Genomic DNA, 20,094 nt, shown 5'->3' with positions numbered 1-20,094 from the left:
TCCAACTTAGGAAGAAGAGATGTAAAAACATCTGCTGGTGACGTTTAATGAGACATTTTAGGTAGAGGGAGCAGATGTTATGTTTTCACCACATGGGCTTTCATTTAGTTTATTGCAATTTTGTAATTAGCAACACAAACCTAAGTTAATTCTGGCTCACTTGTGTCTTGCAGTAAATTACTCAAGTGCACCTGTATGAAACCAGGATGTTAGTGGCAATATTTTATATCTGCAAGGGCTAAGTGGAATCCTGATACATACACCATGGTTGTCAAGGAAACAACTGCATTCCAGAAAATACTGGTTTCAAAATTTGTTAATGCTTTTGAGAAATAATGCACTAAATAAATCACCTGAACAATGAATACAAGCACCAGTCATGTTGCAAAATCATGCACCTGCAACACTATTTTTTCTGTTCTAAAAAAATGCCATTCATATTTATAAAAGAGAAAAATGTCCTTTTTAGCTGCTTAATCTGCTACATTTATAGTATAGAGACAGATGCAAAGATATACTGACAATAGCAAAAATTCAACAGAAAAAAATGACTTTCAACACCAAATGTATTCAGTTAGTTGTCAAGTTTTCATCTGTGCTCCCCTCGGAGGCCCTCTTTGTTGTCAGGCCTAAGAGAGTGCAAGCAACTCAATCTAGCACGTGAAGGAAGTGCTGACAAATGCTGGTGGATATTACGTATAACTGTGCTGCCCAATAATGGTGGCCACTAGCCACATGTGGATATTACCTTTAAATCGATTCCAATTAAATTGGTACAGCCACTATGGAGAACAGTATGGAGGTTCCTTAAAAAACTAAAAATAGAAGTACCATATGACCCAGCAATCCCACTACTAGGCATATACCCTGAGAAAACCATAATTCAAAAAGAGACATGTACCAAAATGTTCATTGCAGCTCTATTCACAATAGCCTGGAGATGGAAACAACCTAAGTGTCCATCATCGGATGAATGGATAAAGAAGACGTGGCACATATATACAATGGAATATTACTCAGCCATAAAAAGAAACGAAACTGAGCTATTTGTAATGAGGTGGATAGACCTAGAGTCTGTCATACAGAGTGAAGTAAGTCAGAAAGAGAAAAACAAATACCGTATGCTAACACATATATATGGAATTAAAAAAAAAAATGTCATGAAGAACCTAGGGGTAAAACGGGAATAAAGACACAGACCTACTTGAGAATGGACTTGAGGATATGGGGAGGGGGAAGGGTAAGCTGTGACAAAGCGAAAGAGAGGCATGGACATATATACACTACCAAACGTAAGGTAGATAGATAGTGGGAAGCAGCCGCAGAGCACAGGGAGATCAGCTCGGTGCTTTGTGACCGCCTGCGGGGGTGGGATGGGGAGGGTGGGAGGGAGGGAGATGCATGAGGGAAGGGATGTGGGAACAGATGTATATGTATGACTGATTCACTTTGTTATAAAGCAGAAACTAATAAAAAATAATAATAATAAAAAATACTATTAAGAATTTAGATCCTCAGTCACGCTGCCATATTTCAAATGCTCGATAGCCACATGTGGCTAGTGGCTACCATGCTGGACAGTGCAGATACATTTCCATCATTACAAAGTCCTAATGGGCAGACCTGATACAGAGCCACTGGAATTCATACAAAGGGAGAAAAAAAACTTTAACAGCAAAATGCAAACTCTGGGAATTCTCTAACCATTCAGTTGAGTACCTGCATAGACAGCAGCTATGTGGGTGGAAATAGGTCTGACACAAAGGGATCCTGCCGACTCCACACGCCGTTTTCTCATGTGTATGCACGCACGCGCGCGTGTGTACAGCTGACCCTTGAACAACATGGATTGCAACTGCACAGGTCCACTTATAGGTGGGTTTCTCTTACTGGACGTGTAGGACAGGACCACGTGATCTGAGGGGGGTTGAATCTGCGGCTGCAGAACGTCAGGTACAGAGAGCCGACCATATGTTCCGCTCGGATCTCTGACGTGGGGGCGGGCAGCGTCAGCACCCCTAAGCCCTGCGTTGTTCAAGGGTCAAGTGTGTGTGTGTGTGTGTAAAGAGTAACTGATTACACGCATATGTGTGTACACACACACACACACACAACTGTACTTCGAACTCCCCGCCCCGGTGGGGTCAGCTCGCCCACACTAGGGCAGCACCCACCATGACTGTCAGAGCACCGTGAGCTCCTACTGCTTCGGGGAGAAGGTCCCGGGGCACCACGCTACGAACACACCGAGGACTCCCGAGCTTCCAGCTCACAGGCTGCAAGCCAGACCGTGACCGCACCCGGCAGGGGTGGAGTCTGGCTGTGCCTCCTTTTCTTCCCGGGGCTGGAGATCTGTAGGTGTGAGTGATGGGCTGTGATGGAGTCGGGCAGAAGCTGTCTTCTTTAGCTTGGGACCCACATGAGACATTTGCCTTTACCAACTGTGCACTAAGCTACAGAGAGCCTTGGCAACAGACCTGTATTCGTAGAAATACAAAACTACAATATGGGCTGTTTCTGTAATATTCTGAAAAAATTTCCAGATCTACCTGCTGTTTTATCAGAGGGCAGATATTTTAATTCATGTTACGGTACAATGCCAAATGAAGACAGATTAGACAACTTTGGAGGAAAAAATCATTTCCATGCAATAAACACTGATTTGAGCTCATAGGAATGGCTTATCTGGCAAAGGCAGAGAAGAACTTTAAGAGAAAGTAGTAAATTCAGGAAAAACAAGAAAGTAACTACTATTCCAGTAAATATGAAAACAGCTTTCATGCAGACTCTTAGGAGACCACACGAAGATAGCAAATGCCATGATGCTCTGGAGCATCGGAGTGACTGAATAGGGGCCACGGCCCATCAGCACTGGTCTTAAAATCAATGCTGGCTTGCCCGTCATCATTTCCTAGCTCCCGTATTATGCTTTCCAGAATCATATGTTTTCCTAGGTAACATAAAGAACTTTATATAAATCAATAAGACAACTGAAATCTACTGAAATGGGAGCTTTATATATAAAGACATTGGTGAAAAAAAGCATCTTCAGAGTATGACTTAACAGTTGCTATCTCTAACATATCACTTTATACTACATTTTAAAAAGAACTGAGAAAGAAAAGGGATATCAGATACAGAGAAAGCCAAGTAAAAGCCCTGGCTTCCCGACTCCGCTAAGTCAATTTGGGCAGACTGTCCAGTTTCATAAAGCCTTCTTTCCCCTGGGAAACAGCACATGTACTGCCTACTTGACACAGTTCTTAGCAGATATATACTGATATAGCAATAGTTTAACAGAGGTTTTCTTCCTTGTGATTCTGAAGTCAAACAACCATGAGGACAGTCCAATATTTAAAAGGTTCTTAGTGTCTTAGGATGTCAGAGCTGAAAGGTATCACAGAGGTTCTCTCAATTTAATGTCTCCTTTCAATTAAGACTAAGGATGTCCAAGGTCATACAGATGGTGAGGGACAGAGCTGGGACTCCCTGCCTACTCTTCTCTCCTTCCAAAGAATAGTCTCCCATTTTCATATTTTCAGTTTTATATAATGCTATAATCTTGGCTCCGCCAAGCTGCGTCTGTGTGATCTTGGGCAAGTTACTTCATCTTTTATTTCTTGGTTTACTTGTGAAACACAGATAGTAGGAAAAGATACATATCACAAGATCGCTGACTAAATAAATACATATTAGCACTTAAACCAGTATACAAAGTGTATGCTTAATATATGTTAACTATTATCGTTAAATATTTGGCATTAAATGATCAATTATTAAATCTCAGTAGAGCTAGGCTGAAGCAAAATGAAGCCTTTACTGAATAAAGCGAAATTAATTAATGAATAAACTACTGATGACCAATTACCTCTCTTTCCTGTTAAGGCAAACTGAATGGTATTTCCTCCAACTCCACAAAATGCGTCGACGACGGTGTCACACGGGAAGGACTGGCTGACCCTGCCGGCAATGTGCTCAGCGATCTTCTCGGGTGTAACTGAGAACCAGCCCTCTGCGAAGGGAGAGGGTTTCTGTTATGACCTTCAACGGCAAGAAGCCAAGCCAAACACAAACACAGCAAACATTACTCTATACTAAATGCTTAAAAGAAAACACTTAGTTTCTCTCTTCAAAATTTATATATTATCTAGGTTGAAGGAAAAGGTCTAGGATCTTGTTATAAAAGGGACAGTATCATTCCCAGAGCCAATTTCCACAGAAACAGCCACCTCAATTCTTGCCTGATTCTTTTGCAATATCCCTCCAACAACTGAATGCAATTCTGATTTTTCTGTTTGAAGTACCAACAACTGACTACCTATCATGGAAAATGGAAAGTTAGCTATTTTAATTGACCAACTCCCCGAACTTCACCGAGGTTCCCAATTATTTAATTCCTGAAGGGGAAGCAGTGAACCGCAACTGTACGGGACACTCAGCAAAATCTGCACGTGTCTAAAGGGTCAGAAAAGCAAGCAGGTGACAGCAAGACTGCAGAGCTGTAGGCTCAGCAGAGCCTTCATCATTTTCAGAAAGGAGGTCCCATGTCCACTCCACAGAGAAAAAGGACACTGCCTGCCTTCTTTCCCAAGAGAAGGAATTTACGTTTTTCAGAAAGATATTTCTCTGAACAAAATGATGCACCAATTTTCCTGTTCCCGTTCTTCATCAAAACTTTAAATGGCTCCTCATTGCTGGAAGAATAAAAACATAAACTCTTTTTATAGAATTAAAAGCTTTTCTCCAGTCTTATTTCCCCAACAAACTCTTATGTACTCTCCCTGATACACAGCATTTTACAAATAATTTTAAGAGGCTCAGAGAAGCCCTGAAACTCCACACAGATCAATACCTCCTGATTTGGACAGTTAATAAAGACCAATGTTTAGGTAGAGCCCCAGCATGAAAGCAAGCCTCAGTTTGCGCAACTGAGTTGAAGTTAGCTCTTCAAGGTTACGGCAGGAAAACCCGAAAAAGAATTCAAACTCTCCAGTGTTAATTCATTTGCTTACAGCTTTCTGCACATCAGATGTTCTGTTTAATAACCTATCAATTGCTTTTGCTATCTATCCTAAGATGCAAAAAATACAGATTAAACCTGAGTCTGAAGTTTAAAAAACACAGATGTACCCAAACTGAGAGACACTGTAGAAAATAACTGGCAGCTGTTCTCTGGAAAATGTCAAAGTTATGAAAGACAAAGAAGCTCAGGAACTATCCCAGATTAAGGGAAACTAAAGGAACATGAAAATAAATGCAATACCTGACCCTGTACTGGAAGAAAAAGAATGCTATAAAGGACATGATTAGTATAATTGATGAAACCAGAGTACTGATTGGTTGATTATGATATTGTAACAATGTGAAATTTGTAACTTTATCATTGTCATATAAAAATATCACTGTTCTTAGAAAATACACACCAAAGTACTAAGGGGTAGGGGCAACTGGGTCAGAAAACATACCTACATACATGCATACAGAGAATGACAAAGCAAATGTGGCAAAATGTTAAAAATAGCTCAATCTGAATAAAGGGGATGTGAACATTTCTTCCTATTCTTGCAACTTTTCTATCAGTTTGAAATTATTTCAAAATGAAGTTAAAAATTACATATATACCTTACCTCTGTCTAATTTAATCCCATCGTCAAAGCGGGAGAAGAGCCTGTATCTCTGGGCCCAGTACTTTGCCAGCTCGGGCACCGCAGTGATCTCAGGAGGCAGACCAATTCCCTTTCTGTTCTTGCTTTTCTTCTTCTTCTTCTTCTTCTTTTTATTTTCAGCTACAATAAAAGAATAGAAATAATACAGATGCTCACTACAGAAAGAGGAAATCACAGGTGAATTTATCTAAAGTGTGGCCATGGCAAATAACTACAGTTTGGGACTGTGCTCCAGCACGTGTATGAAGCCACACGCCAGAGGGTGGAGGGCATCTGGGAACAGCACTGGCTGCAGGTTATAGCCTCCATTTTGCCACTTCTTGGCTCCTTGAACTTGGAAAAAGTAACCCAGGCTCTCTAAGTTCCAATTTTTAATTCCTCAAAAAGAATGAATCAATGGGTAGTATTTTAGCTACTTGCTTCACAGGATTGTTAGGAGATGTGGAGAGGTACTATTATAGGTATAAAAGTTATTACATAAGTGTTTCTTAGATAAAGTTGCTTTAGTGGGTGAATTATGGAAATTCAAACATTTCCCTTCCCTTCTTTAAGACAAAAGCTCCCAAGGACTGATTAAGCTCTAACTCTCAGCCACATCAATCCTCTGAACCTAGCCATGACCTACAAGTCCTACAGCCTCTGAGAAATTGAAACAGGGGTCACTAGCTCCATTCAATAGAAAAGGATCGCATCCATTCACATTGACTTTTTCTTAGATAAATGATTTTCATTTGTTTGGTTATTTGGTTTCAGTTCTGAGCAGATTAGATGCAGCAACTTAGAAAGACAGGAGTGCTGTCATACCTAAGTATGATGACAAGACTTGATGCTGACAAATCATAAGTATAAAGTAAACATTGAAGTGGTCCTCAAAGGACTGTGTCCTAATGCGGTCATCTGATCACTGCAGATAGCAAAAGGTGCCGTCAACAGCAAAGAGCAGTGAGCTTCTCATGAGAGGAGACACTAAGATTTTGAGTCAAAATTCCTTATTGTGAAAGACCATCGTGTACAGGACTTAACATTAAGTCATCTAAAGTACGAAATGCCAGAATCCCCCAGATTGATCTAACCCCTCTTCCAAATACCTGAGATGGCGGTATCACCCCAGGTGAGAACACCAGCCTCGTGACAAGTGGTGGGCAGGGAGCTAGGGTAGGGTGGGAAAATGGGATTTAGAGATCACACAACTTGGTACCAAGTTCTAGCTTTGCCACTTACTGGCTGGGTGCTGTCGGGCAAATTTCTTATTTTCTCTAAGCTTTACTTATTTATAGAACAGGGATAATTTCACCTATCTCAATGGGCTACTTTACAGATGAAAGGAGGATAAGGATTCTCATTTCAGAAATCTGCAAGTGCCACGTGAACATCAGTGTACAATGGCAATAAAAATATTAAACTACCTTAAGTACACTGTTTAGAAAGGCAAAGAAATATATAATACAAAGATCACAGGTTTACACACACACACACACACACACACACAGAAAAAAAAATCAAGATTCAAATAAGGTATTTCGCTCAATACTAAATAAGAAAGCATCACAAGTATAATTGTTTCTTTAGGGCAAGTCTGAAATAATTCACCAGTAAAAATGAATACTATGTCAAATGAAAATTTCTGCCTTATAAAAGCCATAATGTTCCACTGAGTCTAACTATTATAAAATAAATTCAAATACTACAAAAGGGCATAAAGTGAAAATGCTACACTGTTCTTCATTCATCATAGCCAACTACTGTCAATACTTTTTTATGTCAACGTACCATCTAAAAAACAAACATCACCACCAACCACCATCACCACAAAAAAAAACAACAAGAACAAAACAATTATCCAAAAGAAAATCAGGGTAATACTAGATCTCAACAGGAATCAACGGGACTGGCACCTTTAGCCCACGGAACAGAGTGGTGGTGGCAGAGACCAGTCTTAATGGCACAGATAGAGGTGCTCAAACAGCTTCCCCTACTCTTTAGCCTTTTATTTTATCATGCTTGTTCAGCCAAGGATGCTCTGGGTGCGAAATCACGGCCATTAGCACATTTACACTAAATATGCCTTCTTTCAACTTACGAATAAACAGCCGTGAATCCTTAGGTATAGATTATTCGTAAGTGATAACGAGGGAAAAACATATTTAAAACAAGGAATTGGAGTCCGTTAGCAAGTGGGAGCACATTTAGCCTCACCTTCGGCTTCTACCTGAAGGCCGTCTGGTGCAGCCTGGGTGGGGCAGTCCCCCTCATCTGGCACTGCTGCTTCTGTGCCGTCCCGGTCAGTTTTCTCTGTTCCCACTTCCCCAGCTGGAGACATGGCACGACGCTTTCCAGGTTCCGGCTCACTCGTCTCCGGTGGGTCATCCCCTTTTTCAACAGACACTTCTTGTTCCTCTGAACCACTGCTTGTGCAAGTATCTTGCACGTTGTTATGAGAAACTGACTCCTGCGATGCTTCATCATCCATTGGTTCATTAACCCATTGTAGGAATTTTTCTACCTGAAATTTTAAGATGTTACAAGCATGAATTAATTCGCAATTACACAGAATATTTCCATCTGCTTTACCATTTGTGACTTGACAAGCTGTGTCACAGTATTAGCTCTGATAAGTACACTGTATCATACAAGCTAATGTGACTAAGTAATTCCAACCTAATTACACTTTGTTGTCTGGATGTACCATGACCTTATTAAAGAGCTCTTTAAAAGGAAAAAAAAAAATCAGCTTAAACACAAGACTATGGCCTTCCTGTTAGCAATTAACACTAAGAGGATAAAGCTCTACTGTGCCAGTAACTTTCCATTATGTCTTCTAACAATGTAACCGTAATATATATTACCATTACAAGTGTACTTACCTGTTGTTGAGCCATTGCTTTTAGCTTTTCAAATTACATAGAATTTTCTGTAATGGCTCCAGCTATACAATCTATGTTGAATGGTACTCAGCATCAAAGATGAACTCTACAAAGGTTTAGTGCCCATCTGTAAACGCAGTGCTATCTTGGAAAGAATGCGAGCTGCCTTCTAATGAAGCAGTAGAGGCAGTAAAGTGATCCCTAAGAACTAAGTTTCTTCTCTGAAATGTTAACAAGGCTCAAGGTCAGATGATACATACTTCCTTGCAATCTTCGGTAACAAGAATATGCTTCATAATAGATCTTCCTGACCTTCCTAAGAGTCAGGAAGTGAGAACAAGAGTGACAGAAGATGGACACGGACCACGACCCAGAATCTTCCTTTGAGGGGACTGTGCCTATATATCAATCAGACGCCTAAGGACACAACAGTCACATTAACTTTCTTCCTCGGCAACACGTGGCAGTTATGTTTCTGCTCTTCAGCTACAGATGAATGTATGGGAATTATCACATCCAACACGTTATAAAAAGGCCCGTCGGACTGACTGAACTGATACTGGGAAATTTGTTCCAGATATAAGCAGGGCCACTAAAATATTAAAATATGACCAGTAACCAACCAATCTGAAATATAATAAAAATAAAACCAGCTTTAAATTTGTAGCATGTTTTGGAAAAATGGTGACGCTAAGCAAGGATAAAGTACCCTAAGTGACCTGAGACTTTGTTCCCTTGCTCTACGAAGCTGCTGGAGAGGTGACAGATACAAAATTCTGCTCACTGGATGGTGCTTTTTTCCTAGATTGGAGAAGGACCACTCATCAAACCGAACAAAAGCAATTCTAATTACTTTTGTTTTCCAGGTACATAGAAGGCAGGTACAACAAAGTCTAAGAGAGGGGATATAAATACTCCAGTTAACAGTGTGAGTCACTAAATTAGCCTTGAGGCTCATGCCATTTGGATGAACTTGTTAGTGCAAAGTCTGATCGATCACCTCTAGATGACCTCAAGATTAAGCCTTTCAATAAACGCTGCATCAGCAATTGGACTTCCAGGATCCTACTTAGCCTGAGACAGACGAGCTGCTACTACACACAAGGCGATTTGACCTATTTATTGTTCCATACACTACTCCTATGTAGCTTTCAAAACATCCCCCTCTCACATCAGCCCCAATTACCCTTTTTTCAAATTTAGTTCACACAGTATAAGCCTTTAGGAAGCAAATGGAAAAGAATTTTAGGTACCCTTATATCTGGTAGAAACAGGGCTCCTGTTTGCAAACAGAAACTTTAAGGAGTCAGAGGTCACAAAAATGAGACTCGATTTGTAAATATAAAGCAAAATTTATACATACCTTACTCAAAGTTTTGCTTTTCTTGAAAAGAGTTTTTCCTGGCTCCTCAGTGAAGAAGATGTGTTTGTTTTTCATATTGATTTGTCTTCTCATGTCCAAGTACTTGGACTTGTACTTCACATTCTTGTGTAGATACCTGACCCGCCGGTGACTGAAATTTGAAATTCCACCATATCTGTGACCAAAGCAAAAGAAGTGGACTCAAACTTTAGGGTCTATGAATCTGCTTCCTTATATGAAAAGAGAAGAAAACTAATAATTTTCACTATTTTCCTATTAGCAGCCACTATTTTAATTTCATTTTTTTAAATTATGAAATAAAGTGAAAAACGCAGAGGACTTTTTAAGGTCTAGCTTGTATGTTAATTCCCAAGTAAATGTGAAACACCAAAGGTGGGAATATCAACATATCTTACAGATAACAGAAAGGAGAAATTACATTGTAAAATGTAATTAAAAAAAACAGCAGGAAACTATAACCCCAAAGCATGTTGGGGAAATATAATTTTTTCTCACAGTGAGGTGATGCCAAAGCTCTTTTAACACATATCTGGATATGTTCAAATTGTCTTAAAAGTGGCCACTAGATTCTTACATCAATATGAACTAACCTAAGAAGCAAACCCCCCATTACTAAAATAATTAGAGAACCTGTTGATCTAACCATCTGAATTTTTCCAGTCCTAAAAGATATATGTCTGCTATGAAGCCTTCGCTGACTCTATTAAGCCTCACTAATTGCCTCTCTTACAGACTATTAGGGACCCACAGTGTAATATATAATTTAGCACTTATAAACAAACTCTGAACAGTTTGGTTTTAAATGTCAGTTGTTATCTTCTACCTATATTATAAACTTCTTTATAAAAAGTGTATCTTATCCTTCTCTTTTAAGTGAAATTGGATGCTCTAAAATAGAAGAATAGTTAAATCCCAGGTAACAGAATAAATCTCTATGAGCATATACAAGCAAGAGCTACCTAAGTAATTTCTCAATAAAATTACATGTGGGTAGAAATAAATTCTGCCAGGAATTTAAATGTGGCAGTTATCAGGAAAACCCTTTATATTATTAACTTCTATGAACTCTAGCCTTAAATGACTATATGGCTGAAGTACACAGAAATGATTACAATTTTGTAGAATAAAAACATTAGATTGTTATGAAGTGCAACTGAGTTAATACATGTGAATAAATCAAATGTACAGTGATAGCTCTAAAATTCTTACTAGCAAAAGAGGTTAGTGCTTTAATTGTAACACCTCAAATGTTAAGAAATACATAACCATTATTCGCTATCTGAATATCAGAGAGCTTTAGGATAGCTGAAGTGGTTAAGATTTCTGGAAGATAGCAGCATTTACGGAAAATTACTTTTGTCCTGAGCCATGCTTGAATCCTAGAAGGGAACCGTCGTCATCAAAGTCTGAATCCGGGTTTTCATCGATGTCCAGTTCATGGCTAAACAAATAAGCAAAGCAAACAGTGATAAGCCGTTATCTCCAGAGCCCACCAGTTCAGGCAAGTATTAAAAGGTACATACAGTCAACCCATGCAAACTTTCCCACCACAACAATCAACCACAGTTCACAAACCCAGGAAGACAGGAAGAAGAGTACTTGAATCAGGATTTTCCAAATGAGATAAATTACCTAGCCGTGTTTGGGACACAGTAATGAGCACTCAAATCTTGAACCATGTCAAGTAGTTCTCTCTATTCCTGAACAAATATAAATTCCCCCATTTTCTTTTGGGAAAACACCAGTTAACCTGCAGCCTTAACTAATCTCCTAGGTGATATCTCTAGAGGTTTTCCTTAAAAACAAACAAGGAAACATTTGAGAAGTATCAACCCAACTAAGAAAATTACAAAAGAGAAAATATTGTTAAGAAGGTTGTGATATATGTAACTCAGTAAAATCCCCATCTTTGGGGATACCGTCTAGTGATCCCTACTACCTGGGCGACAGCAACAAATGCAAACGATGAGAAATAACTCTTGCAAATTACGTTAAGCTCACTGAACACTTATGGAGGACCCACAAGAACATGCAAGGGCCCAAGAATATAAGTACACACAGAGTCTCTGCCTCTAGGGACTAGTAGGAACCAGACGAGGCGCTAACAAGCAACATATACCATTTGGGAGGAACACAGCAGAGGCACGCTTTTATCTACCAAGTTACTGAGCCTCTAAAGCTTGCTGACACGTTCTGCAGAGAGAGGGAGTATGCGACTTGCCTCCTCTTGAGTTTGCTTGGCTTCTGTTCAGGCGGATCTTCGCCACTCTCATCTCCATCGGTGCCGGTGAGGCGTGGTCTGTCTCTGATTGTGTTTGCTTCTGATGACCCTTGTGAATCTAAAGAGGTAGAGATACTGCAGTTGATTTCCGCCCTTGGTTTGACAACTCTTCTGTCATTTGCAAAGGCAATCCAAGTATTCCGGGGCCTTTCCTGAAATGAACTGTATGCTAGACCACATCTATCTATTCCACACATCTACATGTACAGTGTGCAGCTTGGTTTATTCAAGTCTAAAAGTTTCCATGACCTAACTACTTAAAAAGTGGACTACAGGGAATTCCCTGGTGGTCTAGTGGTTAAGACTCGGTGCTTTCATGCCTTCACTGCTGTGGGCCGGGCTCGATCCCTGGTTGGGGAATTAAGACCCCACAAGCATTGACGTGCAGCAAAAAAAAGTGAACTATAAAACTACTTTTTCCTCACAGCTGTCTAAATCTATACAAATTAATCCACAAAGTTAGCTCTGTGATAGCTGTTAGCTACCACATTTTGATGGGATTCTAATCTAAATGACTCTAAAAATGGCACGGTCACATTTGATTAAAAACAACTTCTCTTTATTAAGAAGCAAATACATCTAACTGCCTCTAATATAGCTCTTAAAGTAATAATGGAAGTAACAGAAAGACAAACACCACCATTTAAACAGAGTGTTTATAACCCACGGTGGCTCCGCTGAGGTACGTGTCTGTGTTCTGTATCCCTTCGGACTGGAGCAAGGTGGCTGGGTGGGACCAGCAGTGGAGTGGGGACTACGCTGGAGACAGTGGGAGCTCTGGGGTGCGAGGTGCGAGGACAGGCTATTTCAGGAGACCCCAGCCACAAACAGCAGAACACATACGTATGGAGAGATGCAGCGTATGCCTTACGTTTTGGTCTCAAGGAGGATCCAAAACAAATCAAAGCCTAGAATTCTCAAATTGGTCCTGAGGGAGGTCACACTGGAGCCAACTGCAGAAACGCCTAATTATACACCTCACTAAGGGAACACGCAATAGGAACGGTCTACACACGTGCCTGAGAAAACAGGCGACACGAAGGCAGAGACTGTGAGGTTTACTATGTCTAACAAAGGAAGCTAAGGGAGGGTAAAATCAACAGGAGGAACAGGAAGCAGTTATTGACCAACGTACACACTCCAAGGTTTCTGGTCCAAATAAGAACAGGACTTATCAAAAGACTAATATAAAATACTCACATTAAAAAAGAATGAAGATAACAGCAAAATAGAAAGGAGTGAGAACACCGTACTGAAGTAAGCTCCACTGTAAGAGGACAGGAGCTCATGAGCAACTCTCTAAAGGAAACTGTAGGGTGAAGTAAGATCAGGGATCTGAGAGGAGCAAAGCAAACCCACCTGTTAAGTAAAAAGCCAAAACCTCCTGCTTTATATATACGAATGAGGCTGAGAAGAAAGTTGCTATGAACCAGACTTTTCCAGCACCAAACATCAAGGATGCCAAGACAACAAGTCAGTGGGCTTCAGGAGAAGTTCAGGTTATAAGTGTCCTCCTCTCCCACTTTTCTGCTGCACCAGTTGATGATCCCCTTCTCCTCACAAAAGCCTTCTTATCTGTCTACTCCAGCTTCTCCTAACACACCTCTCACTGGCTTTCTTTAGTCCCGACAGTGGCACCAGTCTGCTCAACAATTATTTCTTAATCACTCAGGCAGGAGTCAACCAAGTTCCTTATCCTGGATATTTTATGAGAATCCTGAAATCAATTCGTTCAGTTACAAAATAATCTTATGCCCTGTTGAGACTCTCTATAGAGCAAGACTTCACTTGTCCCGAGTGAATTCCAGACACAACCCCCATTCAGGTTTGCCTAATGGCAAATGTATGCTCACAGCTACTCTTTAGCACATCTCCTATAAACTTAGTTGCTCCAGAGAAACTTGGACATTCCAAGCTCACTCTAAAACTAGATTTCTTAATGGATTTCCAAGTTGTAATTCACTGGCCACCAAGGTGCAAGAGGAACGAGTGATACTTTTGAGAACCCTATGCAAACATTCTTTTTATTTACATAACAGGATAATAACTTGTGACATAAAAGTAAGATGGATTAGATCATTTCACTACTACACCATAAAATGTGGCTGGCATCATTTAACTCTTCCATAAAGGATCAGTGTTAGTTATTTTGCTCAATAGACTAATCTTGTTAACCATTACTCAGCAGGATAGATCTTGGCCAGTCTTACCCCGAGCTGCTTGGCTTGTGCTTCTGCTCCCAGACAAGCTGCTTTCCTTGGTTTCTCCAGTACATGGTTCACTTTGGCCCGAAGCAGGGCATTCTCTTCTGCTGTTAACTTCACTTAAACACTGATGCCCGTCACAACTCACACGGGGATCTAATGGGCTCTGTCCTACGTCCTCCGAATTCAGACGTATATTACTGAGGCCATCAAGGATTTCATGATCATCTTTATCACCCGAACTAGAGCCTTCGCTACCCGTTGATGAAGATGGAGAAGAAAGTTCATCTGCTTTCGTGCGATTTTCGTCTTTCTTGTTGTCAACTTCTGTTCTAGACCCACGAGTATCTGTATCACAGCTTTGTGAAGCATCAAAAGTCCAACCCTGAGCTTCCCAGTACTGAAACTGTTCCAAATAATACCAATACAGCTGGCTATAATGCTGCTCCCATTCCGCCTTTGTATCAGGGACGTTCCAGGGCTCTGAGCACGGCGTCTGGCCTGCGTGCTTTTCTTGCCAGCTTTGCCACAGCAGGTCCCCCCCGTATTCCTTCCAGTACTTCTCCCAGAGCCCCGTAATTTCCAGCTTTGGAGGTAATGTATTTTCAGCAGGAAGAGTCTCACCTTCAATGTCTTTTTTGGTTTGAAGTTTATACCTTCTGGTGTTCTCATTCTCAGATGAAGATGGATCATCTGAAGCCAAAATGTCATCTTCCTCACATTCTTGTCTCCAAGATTCTCTCTTAATTTCATCTAAGTGCTTCTTTTGATGCTTTTTCTTTTTTCTTTTAACTTTGTTTCTAGTATTCATAGATACCTACAAAGGTCAATAACGTGAATAAAATTACACTTCAGAGACTATAAGAGGTAGAATCTAAATCTATTTTGACATTAAATTAAACAAAATACCCTCAACCCCCCAACCTGGGTTTCAGTTACACCAACAAGTGAATCTTACTATCTACGTTTCCAAGAGGAGGAACCACACATGGGACGTATCACAACTTGCAGTTTTCGTTAACTTATAAATATGTACGTACATTTAAAAAGAGGTGAAGTGCCCTAATTCATGAATGCATTAGATTTGGGAAAAAAAGATTCCACGTGGTATTTTATGAAGAAAACTAAGAAACAGAAACAAGCAAAGTAAACTAATACTTACCTCAAAATTCTTATGTGCAGACACACTACCAAACTGAAGTGGCAGTCCCATGCTTCTCATGAGTTCAGCCTCAGAATCAAGTTCACTTTCATCTGGGCCGACGTCTTTGCTGTCACGTGACTCTGCAGCGCCCTGGGAACGACCGTCTTCTTCCTCTTCTGCAGCCTGCTCTCCTACACACAGCACTGTTACTTTAGCTTAGTTTTAGAGAAAATTTAGACGCAGGTTTCATCATCCTCATCTTCAAGAAAAGGAACCTGAGACCCAAAGTTGTTACCTGACTTGCGCGAGGTAAAGGTGTGTCAATGTGAGTTTTTAAGGGGAAGAAAAATAAAAGGAAAAAAAAAAGGAACTGATGGGATTACGGACTTGTGAAAAAACAGCCCACTAAGAACCAAGAGACAAGCCCTAGTGTGGCTCTGCCGGCCGCTGTCCACTCAGCCGCTCACTCAGCTCCCTCCGTGGAGCACCTCCTCTCGCTGGGTAGCTGGGTACTGGGCACAGTCCTGAGGACGCACGAGGGAACACAGCAGGGCAGCCCCGGGGAAAATGTCTACATTTCCACATTCCCCATCTGCAGCGCTGCTGCACTCGGATCAGTGGATTTAAAAGGACGACTCGTGCAGTTATTTTAGGAGCTATTAACAAGGGAAATGAGAGGTGGGTCTTCAGGCCCTCCACGGGTACTTCAGTCACGACTGGATTTACACCCCGGGACTCTGTGGGGAAGTTCGTTTAATGAAAATGTTCTGCTGTTAAAAGTCTGAAATCCACTGAACTGGAAGATCCTTTTAAGCTCTCTGATTCTAGGTCTTAGAGAAAACCTGCTTTATCATAACAAAGCAAGTTTTACTTTATCCTAATGTGGTATCTAAAAGTAGATCATACCGCTAATTGGCCAAATGCCATCCAAATGCTCTAGTTTAAAATGGGAGACAAACACGTTATATATTAGCATATACGCAACTAGGGCTGAGCTGCCCTCCAGCTACGTGACCTTAGGCAAGAGGACAGGGAATCTTCCCACTGCAAAGATGGAGACTGAGAAAAAGAGATCTTAACGGCACAAATTCTCTTAAAAGGAAGAGGGGAGAAAGACACGTCTCTAAATAATGGAGGCGATTCCACTTGCCACTCCACTGAATGACCTTGTGGAAGCTCAGCGGAGACCAAAACAGGGGATATGAACCGACTCACCCTGGTGCTCCTCTCATGCTATGCGTGTTTTCCTATGTTAGGTGGGACCCCAGGGTCTAGAGAAATCTTATTTGTACAGTGTAACACTGAAACGCAACCAAACGTTTCATCCAGTGTGTAACTGAAGAGGCAGCGATTTGCTCCATCACTGTGACAGGTGGGGGCTTTCGAGGGTAACGTGACGCGCTACTTGTGCTGATCTTAGCCTACACCTCGGGCCGCAGTTCTCCCCGTGTCCGGAGAAACATAAAAGATCTGTGTGCAAAGGACAAATGGGGCCCGGAGAGGGAAGTCTGACAGAGACCAAGATGGTTTTCAGGTAACTAGGTGAGGCTCAAAGCGTAGAACGAACTCTATGTGTTATTTGGGAAAGTTAATCCAGATTGTGGCCTCTTTACTTCAGCCAAAAGGCTGTGGCTGTTCACTTGGAGTTTAGCCTGAATGGTTTATGTATAAAACAGCTGAAGTATGTAAGCGAGGAGGCCGTCAGTGCGGGGTGGCTCTGAGACCTCGGTGGCCTCCCCAACAAGCCAGAACCTAAGCCAGGGCCAGGGAACTCCGACCTGAGGAAACGGGGCTTAACCGCCACACGCGAGCAGCCCAGAAAGCTCTCCCAAGTGGGTCAGCTGCGCAAACTACGGCCGGGCAAGTACTTTCCTTGCTTTGCTTCCGCCTCTCCTCTGTGCGGTACCGTGGGTAGTTTTAGCAAGACAAGGGCTGTGTAGCTTCACACTGTGTTACCTGAACTGTCGCCGTCGTCTTTAACGTAGTAGCCTTTTAACCCCAAACTGCACAATTTCCGATCTCTGTGAAGCAAATTAAACAGTCAATGTTGAAACATATTAAACTACAAATTTAGTGAAAAAACAAGCTTAAGGCAGCATAGATTAATAAAAAGGTTAAAAAACAGAAAAGCTATCTGCTAATACATCCTTCTTATCTGTAATATAGAGGTAATAATACATACCTCATAGGGCTTTAATAAGGATTGACTGCACACATAAAGCATCTGGTATATATCACATGCAAAGCACGCTATAATGATAACTACTAATTTATTAAAATTAAGTGGCAGTTCTGGATATTGGGGAAAGAATCTGATCCTCCTTGTGATATATAAACAGTGCAATATTCTCTAAATTTGCTGTAGAAAGTGAGCATAAACATGAAAAGATTTATCTTACACCTTTATAAACCCACACGCAGACCCTAGTCCATTTGCAAATAGGCCAAATTATCCACTGCCTAGTAGATAAGATATTCATGGTCTGAGCTAAGGTTGTTTTGGGGACTAACATAAAATTAAGTTCTTATTTTATTAAACTGAAACATAAATCGAAATAAAACAATTCAGTCTCAGAGTTTTAAAAAGTGAATAGCTGAACTTTTCTTTACGTATCTACTTCTAAATTTTTTCTTTACTAAGATAGGAATTTCATAAGCAAGATAAACCTAACAGAACACTGAAAATAAAGGGAAGGGGGGGATTTTGCTATTATCTTCCTACCGGTAAATTAAGCTGTCATAAACTCCACCATAACTGCCATAACAAGGCCATCTGCAGGCAATAGCTAACACCACTTTTCTAATGGGAGCAACAACAAATTCAACAAAACAAAGTTCTTGTGTTCTTGATATATTTCATATCCCCCGTTTATTTATCTTTTGACGCTTTGTAAAGCGTAACATAGGTGGTGACTTAGCAGGACAGTGAACGGGGGAGGGGATGAAGTGCAGATGTGCTCTGGCAGCATGCCCATGGACCCCCAGCAACTCGAGGGGGGGCGGAGCAGCCACAGAAGGGCATCAGCGGTGTGCCCGCCAGTACCCAAGGGTATGGGGCATGAAGGTGTCAGGTGGAGAAGAGGGCCGATATGGTTGCCAAGACTGATGACACTGAGCAAATAAGTAAATGCACCGAGGATGATGACAGCCAAGATTCTCCAACACACACATCTGGCCTGCCTGACGGTGTCTGCCCAGGGTGCAGGAGCACTGAACACCCAGCAGCAATGAGCGCAACAAGCGCCCGAGTCCTGGTTTCTAAACGCTGCTCTCCACTAAAAGGAACCAGGGCGCCTCAGAGAAATGGCACTTCCATGTTGGAGCGTAGACTGTGAAATTATATTATTGTGCCGCAAGGTTAGGAAGAGCTCAAAGAATGTCCGGGACCCATCAAAAGGATACAGGAGCCAGTTCAAGGGGCTCCCACCAGCCGTCTGAGATGAAAGGAACACCAAAATAAATGATGATAGTGACAATATATCCATTAATAAATTAACAGTCCAGAGTCCATGTTAATAGAAATAAGGGAGTGAACAAACAACGGGGAGAGAAGGGAAAGTGCTCCGCAGAGAACGCTAACTAACAAACGGAGGAGTGACGGACACACTGAACCGCTCTTTGGGGACCTCAGAGGCAGCTGGCTCAGATGGGAACTGGGCTGCTCTTCGCTGCGGTGCGTGGGCTTCTCATTGCGGTGGCTTCTCTTGTTGCGGAGCACGGGCTCTAGGCGCGCGGGCTTCTGTAATTGTGGCTCACGGGCTCTAGAGCGCAGGCTCAGTAGTTGTGGCACACGGGCTTAGCTGCTCCACGGCATGTGGGATCTTCCCGGACCGGGGCACGAACCCGTGTCCCCTGCATTGGCAGGCGGACTCTCAACCACTGTACCACCAGGGAAGCCCTGTAATGGTTATTTTTAACAATCCTATAACACTGTAATTATATGTCCGCTTCATATAGATAGTGTGTAGAAAATTAAGTGTGTAGATGAGACAGAATTATTACTCCAATTATTGAACTCATAAGACAGTATGTTAATGTAATGTCCTCAGAAAATAAAAATTAGTTACAATATTATGTTCTATTTCCTGCCTTTGAGGGGAGGTATGAAAATAATCTTCTCTTAATTACTGAGCAGTTATTTGGCACCTATGCTAAAGCTAACGTTCTGTTTTCTGCTACATGGGACTGACCTTTCAGTTTAATAATCTATTTGAAGTTGGCCAAGCATCAAGTGTATTGTTCTTAGAGTTTGGAAACAGACTTTTTCCCTACCTAGAAAATCAGGGTTATACTCACGAGCCTCTGAGCTTCCAGCATGTCTCCCACTCCCAAGGACTTTTCAATGACTACTGGCGACAATTCTAAGCCTGTATCTCCAAGATCTTTTTGTTCTAAAGGGTTATAATTTGAGCATTAACTGATCTAAAGGAAAAGACCCAGCCATTCTTTTCTCTTTACCTATTTTGAACCTAGAAGGTAGTTTAAAACAGTGAAGTAGAGCTTCCAAGTTTTAAGAAACGTATGAAATTATCTGTAATGAAAAGAATGCAC

At 41.3% G+C, this 20,094-nt stretch overlaps 1 protein-coding gene across 1 annotated transcript in view; it reads right to left on the bottom strand.

Moving 5' to 3' along the window:
- TGS1 (trimethylguanosine synthase 1) overlaps window positions 1–20,094 on the bottom strand; it is a 38,339-nt gene that overhangs the window by 15,851 nt on the left and 2,394 nt on the right. Inside the window, exons 2-10 of the mRNA XM_060115755.1 lie at window positions 17,500–17,564; window positions 15,562–15,734; window positions 14,406–15,216; window positions 12,136–12,253; window positions 11,269–11,355; window positions 9,894–10,068; window positions 7,863–8,169; window positions 5,628–5,786; window positions 3,869–4,012 (exon numbers count right to left, since the gene is read on the bottom strand). Of these exons, the coding sequence (XP_059971738.1) occupies window positions 3,869–4,012; window positions 5,628–5,786; window positions 7,863–8,169; window positions 9,894–10,068; window positions 11,269–11,355; window positions 12,136–12,253; window positions 14,406–15,216; window positions 15,562–15,734; window positions 17,500–17,564 (2,039 nt within the window). The remainder of the gene's footprint in view (window positions 1–3,868; window positions 4,013–5,627; window positions 5,787–7,862; window positions 8,170–9,893; window positions 10,069–11,268; window positions 11,356–12,135; window positions 12,254–14,405; window positions 15,217–15,561; window positions 15,735–17,499; window positions 17,565–20,094) is intronic.

The sequence above is a fragment of the Mesoplodon densirostris genome, chromosome 13 (genome assembly GCF_025265405.1).
Source record: "Mesoplodon densirostris isolate mMesDen1 chromosome 13, mMesDen1 primary haplotype, whole genome shotgun sequence".
NCBI classification, from domain to species: Eukaryota; Metazoa; Chordata; class Mammalia; order Artiodactyla; family Ziphiidae; genus Mesoplodon; species Mesoplodon densirostris.
This window is presented reverse-complemented; position numbering and strand designations above follow the sequence as displayed.